The following is a 16,609-nucleotide window of genomic DNA, read 5'->3' as shown; positions in this document are numbered from 1 at the left end:
TTGGTTGTTCCGAGATTCTTCTCGACTCTGTTTTGTGTTGAAGTAAAAGGCTAAAGGGAGTCCTTTTCCCTCTTTTGAATAATTCCGTGTTAAAATAACCTCAAACTTCAGAGGTTTATTTTAGCTCGATGGTGCACAGGGTGTCCAAAATCAAGTCTCTCTTATTAGAGTCTGGAGTGGAGCCTAAATTTTATATGTAATGCAGAGACCTAGCTGTATCTGTACACATATTTGAATTGTGTCAGTTTGGTTGGTATAAACCTGTATTAAGTCCACTTTGACAAGTCGGTAACTAAGGAAAAAAAATACAGACTAAGTGAAGGGGAAAAAATAAGAAAAAAGTGAAGAATACTTCTTTGACTTGATTTTTCAAGGAAAGTGGCGAATATTTTTCAGGAACCCGGGATACAATCTCAGTGTAAAAGAAAAAAACAAAAACAAAGGATTTGTCTAGTTCATTACCCTTTTTTTCCCGCGAGTGAACTGTCTAGACTATTCATGAGAAATACATTTAAGAGCTTGCTTACCAGCTGTTTGAGATTCTCTTCTGACAGTCCAGCGCACAGATACCGCTGCTGCTCGAACTCATATCGTGTGGTTTTAGTCACTACTGCAACTTTTGAAGGTCTGAAACCACTGTCAGCCTGTAAAGCATCTTTACACACACCGGTCTGATGGAAACGCAGGCGGCCGCTCCTGTTAATAATCGCCACGACTGGGTTTCGAGAGCAGAGAAACGCCCTTAAAAAAGGGAGTGTCATTCTCGTGGGAAACGTTTGAAACTCTAGTGGTTCGGTCCGAATGTGACGTCAGGATGACTGGAGAGACCCTGGGAAACGAAAACTGTCTGGGTGGACAACTGCGCCAGTGCATTAACCAGTCAGGGAGTGAAAATCTGCTTAAAGATTTCCTGTATTCAGATACTGATGGGTTGGATAATATAGGAACCTAGTCTGTTCTGATTATAGAGATCCCAAATGGAAGAATTACTGTACCAGAATGGTCTGCTTTGGGACTGTCTAATTTCTCATTTAAATAGATCTTCGCCCTACAGCACTGACAGGTAGATTTTATAACCTAAATTAGCATATATATATATATATATATATATATATATATATATATATATATGACAATCAGTGAGCCTAAAGAGGAAAAAACAAAAAAAGTTCCAGTGCATTAAAGTGTCATGGGGCAATGCTTGGAGCTTTTCGTTATCCAGATGTTGATGGTCAGAATAATGCAAAACTAGAAGAAAAAAAAATGTTAAAAAACTGGGTAATAAAATATGACTTCTTCAATGGAGATACTATACCAAATACTTATTTATTTGCCCCACAACCACCCTGACAGGTATAGAACATAAACTATCTGTATGCTGGGTCTAGAAGCTATTAAAGAGGACAGCTGTCAGCTTAGCTAGATTACTAGCTTGTCAACTAACTTAGTAAAAGTTCGCCGAGTCCTACAGAAGCATTAATAAACTACCAAAGTTGTCTTTAAGTCAGTAATATTTAGAAAGGGGCAACTTTCAGTGCCAGAAAGGTTCTCAACAGTTCACTCGGAAGTAGTAGCCACAACAAAGGTCACACACACCTATCAGCTCGGCTAAAGTAAACATCCAGCTGTCATTCGGCTCGCCAGCTGTTTAATCTGCTACCACCAGAGACAAGATCACATCCCAAACCATAAACTACTGCACTCCAACTGCACCCAGTGCAAACAGCACGCAAATAAACATCCGAACATTCCAACAGTGGGCGGGTTTAACCGCAGCCTGTTTACTATTAGCCAGCTAGCAAACCTTCTCCCATCTCTAAACCCGCTTCTTTTTTATGCCATTCCCCTCTACAGCTCCTCATGCAATTTATCGACGTGAACAGAAACCCGTCCTCGCCAGTCGAAACCGTTTTCACGCTTTAGCTGAGTGCTAAAGAAAACACTAAGCTTGACTTCCGACATCCACAAGCGCCGCCATCTTTAAATCACGTGCCCTTTACGTCATTACGCATGCTGCACCTCCGCACGTACACTTCCTGTTCAGTAAAGGTGAAGTCATAGACATGGGTGGAGTAGTCAGACATCCTAATACATAGACGGAGCATCCAGTGTAAATACTATATTTCACGAGGCACTATATTTGACCATATATTGACCACAAACATTTTTTTTGTTGTTTTAAAGGATATCAAAACATTTATTTATAACAAATTAATGTCAAACATAAAAATATAACAATGTAGTAAATAAATAAACTAGTAAATAAATAAAAAAGGTAGTATATGAATAAACATTTAATAACAATATATATAATATTAGCATACAACATTAAAACATCACTCGTGAAACCACTAACTGATGACGATTTAAGTCTCTTAAGGCCCGGTCCCACTGACCGATGGACACAAAACGTATGCAAAAAGGACACAGCGGACGAGCAAAATTTCGGGGGTGGCTCTATCCGTTTTCATCCGCTCCAGAAATGGACAAAATTGGCGAAAATTTGCGAAAACAGAACGGAAAAGAACGGACGTGGGTAGTATATAGCGGGGATGTTAAACGCATGTTCATAGGAAGCCTAGCGGATGAAAGCGGATGGAAGTGGATGACAGCTCCGAAGGGGTTACCGGTGATAACTGAGAAGCGGACGCATAGCAGAAAGAGCGGATGCATAGCGGATGAAGGGGATGCATCACGTACGCCTAACGGAAACAAAGGGGATGTTGCGCGGATGTATATCGGATGCAGACCGTTCACTGCGCATGCGGGGGGTATGAATTGCGTCTGCTCCGCAGATATAAAGGGATGCAGCACGCACGCCGTCAGCATAAAGCGGAAAGACGTGCTGGCGGCTACATCGATACATCTCTACTACTAGATGATTTTCTCCCCCTTTTTATACAAAATATCGATTGTCCGCTAGGTGTCCTTCTATATACTCTAGACATACTCCAGACATCCTAAATATACGAGATACATCCCAGATATAAACGCTTTGTCCGTTTTGAATACTTTATATACGAGATGCATACGCTTACATCCTTTCTATTTCCGTGCTACTAACGATGAATAGACGTTTCATGTACCTTATCTTTCCTCCCTCTTTCCGTTTTCAGCTGCAGCGGATGTGAGTTGCGAGGATGCCCAGAGGATGCAGAGAGGATACAGCAGACGTTTAACGGATGATAACGGACATAGAACGTTTGTTGCTCGTATATGTCGCGGATTTACATCGTACACGGCGGAAAGTTCATCCGTTCTAAAAGTTTTGTGCAGCTCAAAACTTTTTGCGCGGATGAAATCACAGTGGACGGATGCTCGATGGATAGAGCGTATGAAGCACGTATGCAATGAGTACACAACGGATGCATAGCGTTTTCCAATGGATGGCAAAGATTTTTTTACATTTTACATCCTCTTTGCATCCGTAAGTGCAGTGGGACCGGGCCTTTAGCTCCTTCTCAGCTCTGGTAATATACTATTTAAAAAAAACAACAAATAGTACGGTAATGTTAATGCTGCATTCATGTGCTATGGGAAGATGATATTTTCCAGTTGGGAAGTGGTATTTACCAGTGTGTTGTGTTCACATGCTTTTGTTGTTGTTGACAAATTAAAGATGGTGGACCAGAATCAGAATCAGGCCTGTTATTTGGCTAAAACAATTATAGATTGCCTTGTTCATCAGCTGCAGCAGGAATATGAGTTATCAAAAGGTAAATAATGCTGAATGTTTCCTCATCATGACAAGTAGAGATTTTCTTAACACATTGAATGCCACACAGTTTTTGGAAATTTGGCTGTAGCCACAATGAGAGTAGCCAGTATCTAGATCATTGTTGGCGTTCTTTGGACAGCCACAGAATATTTTGTATTCGGCTATAATATACATATTATAATAATATAATATACATAACATGACTCGTTTAAAAGGTGAGAGTCAGCTTTCCGTAGGTGAAAACCACTTCTTTCTTGGTTCATAAGCTAGTCTTGTACCGCTCGCCGCCATGTTGAAAAGGTTAAAGTTCATCTCATCTCGGCAACTCGTGTATCAAAATTTTCTACGAGTTGCCCAGTGGAAAATACCACAAGAGGGGCGTTCATGTGTGCTTTCCATGTCGGCGTTTGGTATTTACCATAATTCCCATAGCACATGAACGCACCATAAATCTTACTTGTGAAAAGTAATCCCACTGCTTCTGTTTGAAACGGTTTGCTCGTTTGAGCAGGAGTACGCTGAGCACCAGCCTGGCAGCTTGTCTCTTGTCTTCTTCTTCAGTCGTGCAGTAATAGACGGAACTTTTATTATTATTATTATTATTATTATTATTATTATTATTATTTCCCAAAACATTCAAAATACAAACAAATAGAGCACCTTATATATACAGATCCAAAAACATCAAAATAGTAAAACACACACATAGCAATAAAGTAAAAAAATGAACAAGAAAGGGGTTACTTAACTATCTTTACATATGTTAATCGAGTAAATCAAAGTCATCCAAAAAAGATATAAAATAACCAACATCTTTATTTTCAACTAACTTTAGAGATTTGGCAAAAAGCTTGAGGTCATTCTTCCAGTGTGTAACATAAGGTTTAGTTTAAAAAAAAAAATGACATTTGTGAATAAAATGTTTACCTAAAAGTAGTAAATTATTAATACCATATTCAATTTTTGTATTATTTAAAAACACTCCAAATTTAATTTCTTTAATGGATAAAGGGGGGTGGCACAGTGGTGTAGTGGTTAGCGCTGTCGCCTCACAGCAAGAAGGTCCTGGGTTCGAGCCCCGTGGCCGGCGAGGGCCTTTCTGTGCGGAGTTTGCATGTTCTCCCCGTGTCTGCGTGGGTTTCCTCCGGGTGCTCCGGTTTCCCCCACAGTCCAAAGACATGCAGGTTAGGTTAACTGGTGAGTCTAAATTGACCGTGAGTGTGAATGGTTGTCTGTGTCTATGTGTCAGCCCTGTGATGACCTGGCGACTTGTCCAGGGTGTACCCCGCCTTTCGCCCGTAGTCAGCTGGGATAGGCTCCAGCTTGCCTGGGACCCTGTAGAAGGATAAAGCGGCTAGAGATAATGAGATGAGATGAGATAAAGGGGCAAACTGAATCCCCCTAGACTAATAGACGGTACCTGGATATCTCGCGCTTTCTCACCACTCCAAGATGGCGACCGTATTTCTCGCGTCAGAACAGCCAACTCTCCGTCTATGTATTAGGATGTCTATGGTAGTAGTGATGGGAATTTCGTCTCTTTTTCGGGAGCCGGCTCTTTTGGCTCTTCTTACTATAAGGAGCCAGCTCTTTCGGCTCCCAAACGGCTCCTGAGATTTTATTTTTGATTTAATTGCTGCATTTAAGGCAGCACGGTGGTGTAGTGGTTAGCGCTGTCGCCTCACAGCAAGAAGGTCCGGGTTCGAGCCCCGTGGCCGGCGAGGGCCTTTCTGTGCGGAGTTTGCATGTTCTCCCCGTGTCCGCGTGGGTTTCCTCCGGGTGCTCCGGTTTCCCCCACAGTCCAAAGACATGCAGGTTAGGTTAACTGGTGACTCTAAATTGACCGTAGGTGTGAATGTGAGTGTGAATGGTTGTCTGTGTCTATGTGTCAGCCCTGTGATGACCTGGCGACTTGTCCAGGGTGTACCCCACCTTTCGCCCGTAGTCAGCTGGGATAGGCTCCAGCTTGCCTGCGACCCTGTAGAACAGGATAAAGCAGCTAGAGATGATGAGATGAGATGAGATGCTGCAATTAACTAGTTAATTAATTACATTATTCTTTATATTTTATCAATAGGATGTTTTCCATTTTATTTTTTAGTTTTTGTAGCCATTGTAAAGCTTTGTAAAGTATAGCAGTGTAACAATGTTCTAGCTATAGAAATAAAACTTACTTACCAATTAATAAATTATTTTCTCACAAACATAATGCAAAACTGTGTTATATTACCAATATAAAATACACAGAAGACATCAACTGTTTATCTTTTATGGCTTTATTTCACACTCGACCTTGAGCAAAATGCCACAAAATAAATTATGAAGTATAAATCAGGCCTAAGAAACTATGAAGCGAAGTTGGAAATTATTTTAACAAACACAGAACAATGTGCAACAAAATATTTTCATCTCATCTCATTATCTCTAGCCGCTTTATCCTGTTCTACAGGGTCGCAGGCAAGCTGGAGCCTATCCCAGCTGACTACGGGCGAAAGGCGGGGTACACCCTGGACAAGTCGCCAGGTCATCACAGGGCTGACACATAGACACAGACAACCATTCACACTCACATTCACACCTACAGTCAATTTAGAGTCACCAGTTAACCTAACCTGCATGCCTTTGGACTGTGGGGGAAACCGGAGCACCCGGAGGAAACCCACGCGGACACGGGGAGAACATGCAAACTCCGCACAGAAAGGCCCTCGCCGGCCACGGGGCTCGAACCCGGACCTTCTTGCTGTGAGGCGACAGTGCTAACCACTACACCACCGTGCCGCCACAAAATATTTAATTAAATAAAATATTAAATACAATATTAAATAAGTATATAAAATAAGTATGTTGTATACCGCAGATTAATCTGGCCATGCCAAGGCGGTTGCTGACCGAACCTGTCAATTTATGAGCGACAATTTATATCATGAGCTTTAGGAATTCACGGCAACAAAACAATGATCATGGTTGTCAAATAGACAATCATCCTTCAGCTGAGCTGAACTCTCTCTCTCTGTCTGTCTCTCTCTCTCTCTCTCTCTCTCTCTCTGAGGCACCTAAGGACAAAAAACTAATTCGGCTCCCCAACTTGGCTCCCACCGAAGAGCCGGCTCCCGTCGTTCACTTCAAAGAGCCGCCTCTTTGAACCGGATCGTTTGCGACTGACACATCACTAGTAGTGGTTAGCGCTGTCGCCTCACAGCAAGAAGGTCCGGGTTCGAGCCCCGTGGCCGGCGAGGGCCTTTCTGTGCAGAGTTTGCATGTTCTCCCCGTGGGTTTCCCCCACAGTCCAAAGACATGCAGGTTAGGTTAACTGGTGACTCTAAATTGACCGTAGGTGTGAATGGTTGTCTCTTGCCCCTTTTCCACCAAAGCAGTTCCAGGGCTGGTTCAGGGCCAGTGCTTAGTTTGGAACCAGGTTTTCTGTTTCCACTGACAAAGAACTGGCTCTGGGGCCAGAAAAACCGGTTCCAGGCTAGCACCAACTCTTTGCTGGGCCAGAGGAAAGAACCGCTTATGTCAGCGGGGGGGCAGGGGGCGGGGTTGTTAAGACCAACAACAAGACCGCGAAAGATCGCCATTTTTAAGTGACGAGAAGCAGCAGCTGTACAAACGCGAAGTCATCCATTATTATTATTGTTGTTGCTGCTGCTTCTTCCATGTTGTTTTTGCTTCGATATTCGCGCCAAGGGGGCGGCACGGTGGTGTAGTGGTTAGCGCTGTCGCCTCACCGCAAGAAGGTCCTGGGTTCGAGTCCCGGGGCCGGCGAGGGCCTTTCTGTGCGGAGTTTGCATGTTCTCCCCGTGTCCGCGTGGGTTTCCTCCGGGTGCTCCGGTTTCCCCCACAGTCCAAAGACATGCAGGTTAGGTTAACTGGTGACTCTAAATTGACCGTGGGTGTGAGTGTGAATGGTTGTCCGTGTCTATGTGTCGGCCCTGTGATGACCTGGCGACTTGTCCGGGGTGTACCCAGCCTTTCGCCCATAGTCAGCTGGGATAGGCTCCAGCTTGCCTGTGACCCTGTAGAAGGATAAAGCGGCTAGAGATAATGAGAATGAGATGAGATGAGATTCGCGCCAAGGTTTATGCAAACGTAGCGACGTAACTGACGTATACAGTGACCTAATGACGTGGCTTCCCTTAGCACCGCGAGCTATGGAAAAGCAAACTGGTTCTCAGCTGGCTCGCAAGTTGAACGAGTTGTGAACCAGCACCAGCACTGGCCCCGAACCAGCCCTGGAACTGATTTGGTGGAAAAGGGGTATGTGTCAGCCCTGTGATGACCTGGCAACTTGTCCAGAGCCTGAGATGAGTTTACTATGATCTCATCTCATCATCTCTAGCCGCTTTATCCTGTTCTACAGGGTCACAGGCAAGCTGGAGCCTATCCCAGCTGACTACGGGTGAAAGGCGGGGTACACCCTGGACAAGTCGCCAGGTCATCACAGGGCTGACACAGACAACCATTCACACCTACGGTCAATTTAGAGTCACCAGTTAACCTAACCTGCATGTCTTTGGACTGTGGGGGAAACCGGAGCACCCGGAGGAAACCCGCGGGGAGAACATCCAAACTCCGCACAGAAAGGCCTTCGCTGGCCACGGGGCTCGAACCCGGACCTTCTTGCTGTGAGGCGACAGCGCTAACCGCTACACCACCCGTCATAGTAAACTGTGGGTGGTAAAAGAGAGCAACTGGACTTGCTTGAAGACGTTTCACCTCTCATCCAAAAGGCTTCTTCAGTTCTGTCTGACTAAGGCTACGTTTACATTAGACCGTATCTGTCTCGTTTTCTTCGCGGATGCAGTGTCCGTTTACATTAAACCGCCTGGAAACGCCGGGAAACGGGAATCCGCCAGCGTCCACGTATTCAATCCAGATCGTGTCAGCTCCGGTGCTGTGTAAACATTCAGAATACGCGGATACGCTGTGCTGAGCTCTAGCTGGCGTCTCATTGGACAACGTCACTGTGACATCCACCTTCCTGATTCGCTGGCATTGGTCATGTGACGCGACTGCTGAAAAACGGCGCGGACTTCCGCCTTGTATCACCTTTCATTAAAGAGTATAAAAGTATGAAAATACTGCAAATACTGATGCAAATACTGCCCATTGTGTAGTTATGATTGTCTTTAGGCTTGCCATCCTTCCACTTGCAAGTGGTAAGTGATATGCGCTGGGATCACACACACAGCGGCTCAGTCCCGAATCACAGCTTGTTCACTTCACTCGCGTGCTCTGTGAGCTGCGCAAGGCCGGAGTGCGCACCCTCCAGAGGGCACTCGCTGTTCAGGGCGGAGTGATTTGGAGCGCAGGATGCCTGCGGAGCCGAGCGTATCCGTGTATTGGTATTGCTGTGTGCACGCAAATAGTGTATTGGTGTTGCTGTGTGCACACTAATCGTTTTAAAAACGTTAATCTGATGATCCGCTGATACGGTCTAATGTAAACATGGGCTAAATAGGGAGTATCAGGTATTTATCCTCTCATGGATGAAAAGCAGCCTAAGGTGTCGTTGAGTCATCCTGTTGGTGTGGGTCACTGGGGGCTGGGTGTGAACGGCCTAGTTGGGGTGATCAATGGATTGTTGATTCTCTCTGTCCTCCTGTGAGTCACTGAAAACAGCTGGGTTTTGGTGTGCATTCAGTTGTCTGGGAAGTGTGCCAAGGACCGCATTGTAGGTGGCTGATAAATGATGTCTTAGACCACCACGTCTGTTCAGTGATGGCCGTTCCAGGTTGACAAAAATGGCTTCTTTAACTCCTTGCTCATCCCAACGATCCTCTCTGGCTAAAATGCGTACGTTGCAGTCCTGAAATGAGTGTCCTTTGTTGTTAAGTGTAGTCTGCCGGTTTTCTGGAAGTCCTCTCATACTCCTGCACCAGTCGAAGGGTTCTCATCCCTTCATCCGTTCATCGCTTCACAGGCACATGGCTCAACACAGGAGAGCCAGTTCCTCAGGCCAGGACTCTCTGCTGTCTATCTTCATCTTAACAACAAAGGACACTTATTTCTCCTTTTTTCCCCTGATGAAGTGCTTTGTTGTGTTGGCAGTGTGTTTTGGGTTATTGTCTTACTGCATGATGAAGTTCCTCCCAATGATACTGGATGCATTTCTCTGCAAATTGGCAGACAGAATGTAAACTTCTGAATTCATTCTGCTGCGACCATAATAAGTTACATCATCAGTAATGATTTTTGATCTGTTCCAGAAACAGCCATGCAAGCCCAAGCCATGGCACTACCTCCACCATGCTTGAGTGATGAGCTCATATGTTTTGGATCAGTGGCAGATTCTTCCTTTCTCCACATTTGGCCATTCACGTTTGGTAGAGGTTAATCTTGGTTCAAGAATTTTTGTATTTCCTCTCAACACAGGAGAGCCCATTCCTCAGGCCAGGACTCTGCTGTCTGTCTTCATCTTAACAACAAAGGACACTCATTTCAGGATTGCAACGTATGCATTTTAGCCATAGAAGATCGTTGGTATGAGCGAGGAGTTAAAGAAGCCATTTTTATCAACCTAGAACAGCCATCGCTGAACAGAGGTGCTGGTCTAAGACATCATTTATCAGCCACCTACAATGCAGTCCTTGGCACACTTCCCAGACAACTGAATGCACACCAAAACCCAGCTGTTTTCAGGCCCTGTCCACACGGCAACGGATTCAGGTGACTCTGATACAATTGCTTATCGTTTAGGCCTGGCATCCACACAGCACCGGCGTTTTGGGTGCCCAAAACGCAATCTTTTTGAGAACGGGTTCCAGAGTGGAAAGATCTGGCAACGTTGCCGTTGTGAAGTCGTCTGGATGAGTAGAACGGATTTGTTTACGATAACGTCACAACCACATGACTGTGAGTGCTTCACGCCGGGTAGAAGTGTAACAAACTCGATGCGAGTTGTCAACAAATCCTATAACTTAGTTCATGAAACGCGTTTACAAAATATTTTCACTGTGAATATTTATTGTGCAATGGTGCAAAGTGAGAGAGAGAGAGAGAGAGAGAGAATAGCCCTTAGGGCAGAGTCAATCCCGCCAGCAAAAATAGGGAAAAAAAAGGAGCGATCTCACCTCTTCAGATGTGGGTTTAAGTCCTACAATACATTCCTCAAAAAGGGCGTAGAAGAGCAAATTAATCCATCAACGTGTAGCATTCAATTTATTCCGGACCATTAAAGACGCTGCCTTCCGCGTAGAATCATACGTCATCCTCGCCGCCATATCGGATAGGTCAAAGCGGAGAATAAAGATTCATGTGCTGCGTTTAACTGTACCAACAGGTTTACCGTCCAAACGAGATCACATGGGATTACCTTTCACAGGTGAGACTGGAAAAATACTTTTCATTGTATTTGGTCATTATAATGTAATTTTACGAACAGATTTTCCTGACTTTGTGGCTAATATGAAGTCTCGCGCATAATAGTTTATGCGCATGCGTCCTTACTTCTTCTATTGTTCTGGTGTCTCCGAAGGGACCGTCTTACAGCGCCCCTAGAGGTGTGGCATGTGTATTGCATCGTTTTCAGCAAGCGTTGCGTTGCCATATGGACCTGATATTTTACTGATCATTGCCCATTTGGACGCGATATATTTTTAAATAACATCTCATTGCCGTTGTCGTGTGGATGTAGCCTCAGTGACTCATAGAAGGACAGAGAGAACCAACAATCCATTGATCACCCCAACGACTCTCGAGGCCGTTCACACCCAGCCCCCAGTGACCCACACCAACAGGATGACTCAACGACACTTTAGGATTGCTTTTCATCCATGAGAGGATAAATACCTGATACTCCCTATTAGTCAGACAGAACTGAAGAAGCCTTTCGGATGGGAGGTGAAATGTCTTCAAGAATCTTCAAGCAAGTCCAGTTGCTCTCTTTTACCACCCACAGTGTAGCAGTTTGACATTTTCACAGTTTGTCTTATTTAAAAAAAATAATAATAATAATATTAATAATAATAAGTGAAAGGGTCATTCGATATGAATTCAACCAAAGTGGAAATATTTGTTCAAGTGGCCAACTTGGATTTGACTAAAAAAAATTTTTTTTAGTCAAAGAAGTCTATTTTCTGAAAAATTCCATTTAGAATAATAAACCAAAAAGAACGCCTATTCCTAATAAATGTTTGTAACCATTTTAATTTTAGAACCCCATTCATGATATTAAAGTCAATTGCTTCCTCTTCATAATTTTTAACCATGTCATTTTTCCTAATGTAATGACATTTGTTTCTCCATATGAAATTAAAGTTGACACTGTTGATTCAGTTAATCATCTTTGCAGATATAAAGAGAAAGCTGGATAAATAAGTCTAGACAGACCATCCATTTTGGTCAATAACACTCTATCAAAGATTGTAATGTCTCTTTGTAACCACCTACTCATAGTTGATTTACATTCTTCAGGGGCGTAGCTGGAGGGGTCCTGGGGTGCCTGTGGACCCCCCCCCCTTGTTGGACCATACATTTTTTCAATAGCCGCATAAGAATATTAGAAAAGCGCCCACTGTAATTTTTCTAACATTTTTTTTTTTAAACTAGATTGTCATCTCAGCCTCATAAGGGTTTCTGTAACCTTGTACGGACTTCCTGTGGTTTGGGCTCGAAAACCCAGTTCTGTGCAAGCGCAACACGATCGCACTAGAAAGCATGGTCAAGCTGCCAGTGTAGCTGCAGTCTTTTTAGTTGCGAATTACGAGTATTTCCTCTTGTGTTAATAATTCACGATGTCAAAACAAGCGAAACTTTCCTCCTTCTTTCAACATGAACAGAGGTAAGCAATTTATTATATATTTTTTTCATCAGAGTTTTGCATTTTGTGGCTTCGAAGCCAAGTTCTAGTCTACCGTTTCTAGAACACAACATCAAGAAAACGTGGAAGAAACAGCAATAATGGAAGAACCAGTTTCTAAGCTGCCTAAAACTAGCAATGGTAATTATTTTTTGTTACATAATGTACTCAGGCTGCCAGTCAGTGTGTGACCCCCCCCCCCAATTGAAAATTCCTAGCTATGCCCCTGTTCTATCCAATATTCAAATTCTCAGTTATTGTTTTATCCTTAGAAATAACCATACCTAAGTACTTAACCTCTTTCTTCATCCTTATATTGTATAATGGTTGCAGGGGATAATCATGTTTCGAGAATATATTTATCAACTGTAAGGCTACAGGAATTTGAGTTTCGGGTCATTCCATTTGAACTCAACCAGAGATCCCCATGTGACCAACTTGGATTTGGCTCAAATTATTTTTGGCAACTTCTCTATATGCACTTTAAACACGTAAAATTTTAGGGTCCAACTCCAAACTGTTTCTGAGATATGACCCCCCAGAAATTGAGGGCTACGCCCACTTTTTGCACAAATGTTTATATTTATGAGTTTTTGAAAGTCAATATCTTAAAAACTAATGATTGGGATGGACTGAAAGTTGCTGTCTGGGGTAATCTGTGCCCAGGCTTTCAGAATATGCCACCAGAATTGCTCTATCTTTTCTCATTTTTAAGTTATTGGCCTCTCAAATATGAAGATTTTCATGGGTGAAAGTAAAAAATTCGATTGTCAAGGCCCCCCTGGGAAGCCAAGATGTCTTAGACAGGCAAAATTGCACTTGATTCCTTCAATACGAGGACAGGCCTGTCTGTACTAGAAATATTGACTAAATGCAAGGCATAATATAGGAGTTAGAGGACTCTGAAATGGGTGCTGAATGAAAATAAGCACATTTTTTCCAACTTTGATTTGGCTGGTTCAGAAGAAGAAGAAGAAAGAAACCTTTATTTGCCACATGCACACTTCAAGCACAGTGAGATTCATCCTCTGCATTTAACCCATCTGAAGCAGCGAAACACACGCACACACACTCCCAGAGCAGTGGGCAGCCATACTACAGCGCCCGGGGAGCAGTCATGGGTTAGGCACCTTGCTCAAGGGCACTTCAGCCCAAGGTCGCCCCACGTTAACATAACTGCATGTCTTTGAACTTTAGGGGAAACTGGAGCACCCGGAGGAAACCCACGCAGACACGGGGAGAACATGCAAACTCCACACAGAAAGGCCCTCACCTCTGCCTTTCTCACGGTGAGGCGACAGTGCTAACCACTACACCACCCATGTGGGTTCACCATGTGGGCATTTACCTAAGGTAATGAAACTTGTTCCACATAAGTGTACATAAATGACAAAATATAATATTTGTGTCTCATTTGTTTAACTGGGTTCTCTTTATGTACTTTTAGGACTTGTGTGAAAATCTGATGATGTTTTAGGTCATATTTATGCAGAAATATAGACAATTCTAAAGGGTTCACAAACTTTCAAGCCTCACTGTATATCACTGAACAAACAACATTACGTGTTTCATTTGATACACGTACCATAATGTTATGATCACAGAAGGCAAAGCACTTTTTCACTTGACCGACAGCCTGGAATGTGCTCTAGCGAGTTGAGCTCTCTCTTCTGATTAAGCATTGTGCTGTTTTAATCCAAAATGCACTCCAGCAATCACGTCACTGCATGTTTACTGGGAACAAAGCTAACAAGTACCAATAGAAACTCTTTCTATTTCTCATCCAGTGCGAACATGAAGAAGTTAACCCTTTGTAGAGCCAGTGGAAATGATAGTTGATTTAAATGAATATACAATTAAGATCAAAATTGTGGTGGGGACAATTTTAGAACATCAAAAAAGCATGAGGGACATGTCCCCACCGGCCCTACCATAAATTACACCCGTGACAGTCATGGCACTTTTCTTGAAGATAATTAAATCATTGTACTTTTACTTCAAGTTTTTTTAATCAGTTTTGTTACATGTATTTCTGATTGTTGTTACAAAACAATAAATAAATAAATAAAATGCATTAAATGCCAGATGAGCGTAAGCCAGTTAAAAGACAGTCTGTGCAAATTTTAAACAATTCCATTTTGGAGCTCAAACAAATTAAAATAATTTTAAATTTCATACGCCAATTGTTTAGTTATTATGTTTAATATTATGTACTGTAGATTTTAAGAAGAAGAAGAAACCTTTATTTGTCACATGCACACTTCAAGCACAGTGAAATTCATCCTCTGCATTTAACCCATCTGAAGCAGTGAACACACGCACACAGTGCCCGGGGAGCAGTCAGGGGTTAAGTACCTTGCTCAAGGGCACTTCAGCCCAAGGCCGCCCCACGCTAACCTAACTGCATGTCTTTGGACTGTGGGGGAAACCGGAGCACCCGGAGGAAACCCACGCAGACACGGGGAGAACATGCAAACTCCACACAGAAAGGCCCTCGCCGGCCGTTGGGCTCGAACCCAGAACCTTCTTGCTGTGAGGCGACAGTGCTAACCATTATACCACCGTACCGCCCAATTTTGAAAGACCTAGAATCTTGCATTAAGAAATGTTCTTTCTGAATTGACGAGCAATTCTCTCACGAATTTTGTCACAAAGGAGTGAGCTACAACGCATCCTTGCTTGCAAAGACTGAGCCTTTGGTGCTGCTCCTTTTATCCCCAATCATGTTATCATTTAACCTGCTTATTGTGGAATCTTTCAAAATGGTGTGACTTGAATATCCTATGAACTTTTCAGTCTTATTTTGCCTCTGTCTCAACTGTTTTTCAGTGTGTTGCAGGCATCACATTCTAACTTCGTTTATATTTCCAAAATACAATTAAGTTGGTCATTAAAAGTATTGAAAATCTTTTCTTTGTACCTTTGCCATTTAAATAAAGGTTCACATGAATAAGCAAATCACATATTTTTGTTTTTATTGCATTTTGGAAAATATCCCAACTTCTTTGGCAACGGGGTTAGTATTTACGATTTACTGTTTGATCTCAAATTAACTTTTGACAAGACACACGTCAGTTTGTTAATTGAAAAGCATTCCAGGTGACTACCTCATGAAGCTGGTTAAGATAATGCAGATAGTGTGCAAAGCGTCATCAGGGTGGCTATTTTGAAGAATCGACAATATGAAACTTTTTTAAACACATTTTTGTTTACCATGTAATTCCATATACAGTGGGGCAAAAAAGTATTTAGTCAGTCACCAATTGTGCAAGTTCTCCCACTTAAAAAGATGAGAGAGGCCTGTAATTTTCATCATAGGTACACTTCAACTATGAGAGACAAAATGAGAAAGAAAAAAAAAATCCAGAAAATCACATTGTCTGATTTTTAAAGAATTTATTTGCAAATTATGGTGGAAAATAAGTATTTGGTCAATAACAAAAGTTCATCTCAATACTTTGTTATATACCCTTTATTGGCAATGACAGAGGTAAAATGTTTTCTGTAAGTCTTCACAAGGTTTTCGCACACTGTTGCTGGTATTTTGGCCCATTCCTCCATGCAGATCTCCTCTAGAGCAGTGATGTTTTGGGGCTGTCGCTGGGCAACACGGACTTTCAACTCCCTCCAAAGATTTTCTATGGGGTTGAGATCTGGAGACTGGCTAGGCCACTCCAGGACCTTGAAATGCTTCTTACGAAGCCACTCCTTCATTGCCCGGGCGGTGTGTTTGGGATCATTGTCATGCTGAAAGACCCAGCCACGTTTCATCTTCAATGCCCTTGCTGATGGAAGGAGGTTTTCACTCAAAATCTCACGATACATGGCCCCATTCATTCTTTCCTTTACACGGATCAGTTGTCCTGGTCCCTTTGCAGAAAAACAGCCCCAAAGCATGATGTTTCCACCCCCATGCTTCACAGTAAGTATGGTGTTCTTTGGATGCAATTCAGCATTCTTTCTCCTCCAAACACGACAAGTTGAGTTTTTACCAAAAAGTTCTATTTTGTTTTCATCTGACCATATGACATTTTCCCAATCCTCTTCTGGATCATCCAAATGCTCTCTAGCAAACTTCAGACGGGCCTGGA

At 42.9% G+C, this 16,609-nt stretch overlaps 1 protein-coding gene across 4 annotated transcripts in view; it reads right to left on the bottom strand.

The window, feature by feature from the left end:
- Positions 1-1,990, bottom strand: part of nadk2 (NAD kinase 2, mitochondrial) — a 39,130-nt gene extending 37,140 nt beyond the window's left edge. For all 4 annotated transcript variants that reach the window (XM_060936081.1, XM_060936083.1, XM_060936079.1 and 1 more), the window contains exon 1: positions 528-1,990. In XM_060936081.1, coding sequence (XP_060792064.1) covers positions 528-761 — 234 coding nt within the window. In that variant the 5' untranslated portion in view covers positions 762-1,990. The remainder of the gene's footprint in view (positions 1-527) is intronic.
- Between the last annotated feature and the right edge of the window lie 14,619 nt (positions 1,991-16,609).

This window comes from Neoarius graeffei, chromosome 12 (genome assembly GCF_027579695.1).
Source record: "Neoarius graeffei isolate fNeoGra1 chromosome 12, fNeoGra1.pri, whole genome shotgun sequence".
Classification (NCBI taxonomy): domain Eukaryota; kingdom Metazoa; phylum Chordata; class Actinopteri; order Siluriformes; family Ariidae; genus Neoarius; species Neoarius graeffei.
This window is presented reverse-complemented; position numbering and strand designations above follow the sequence as displayed.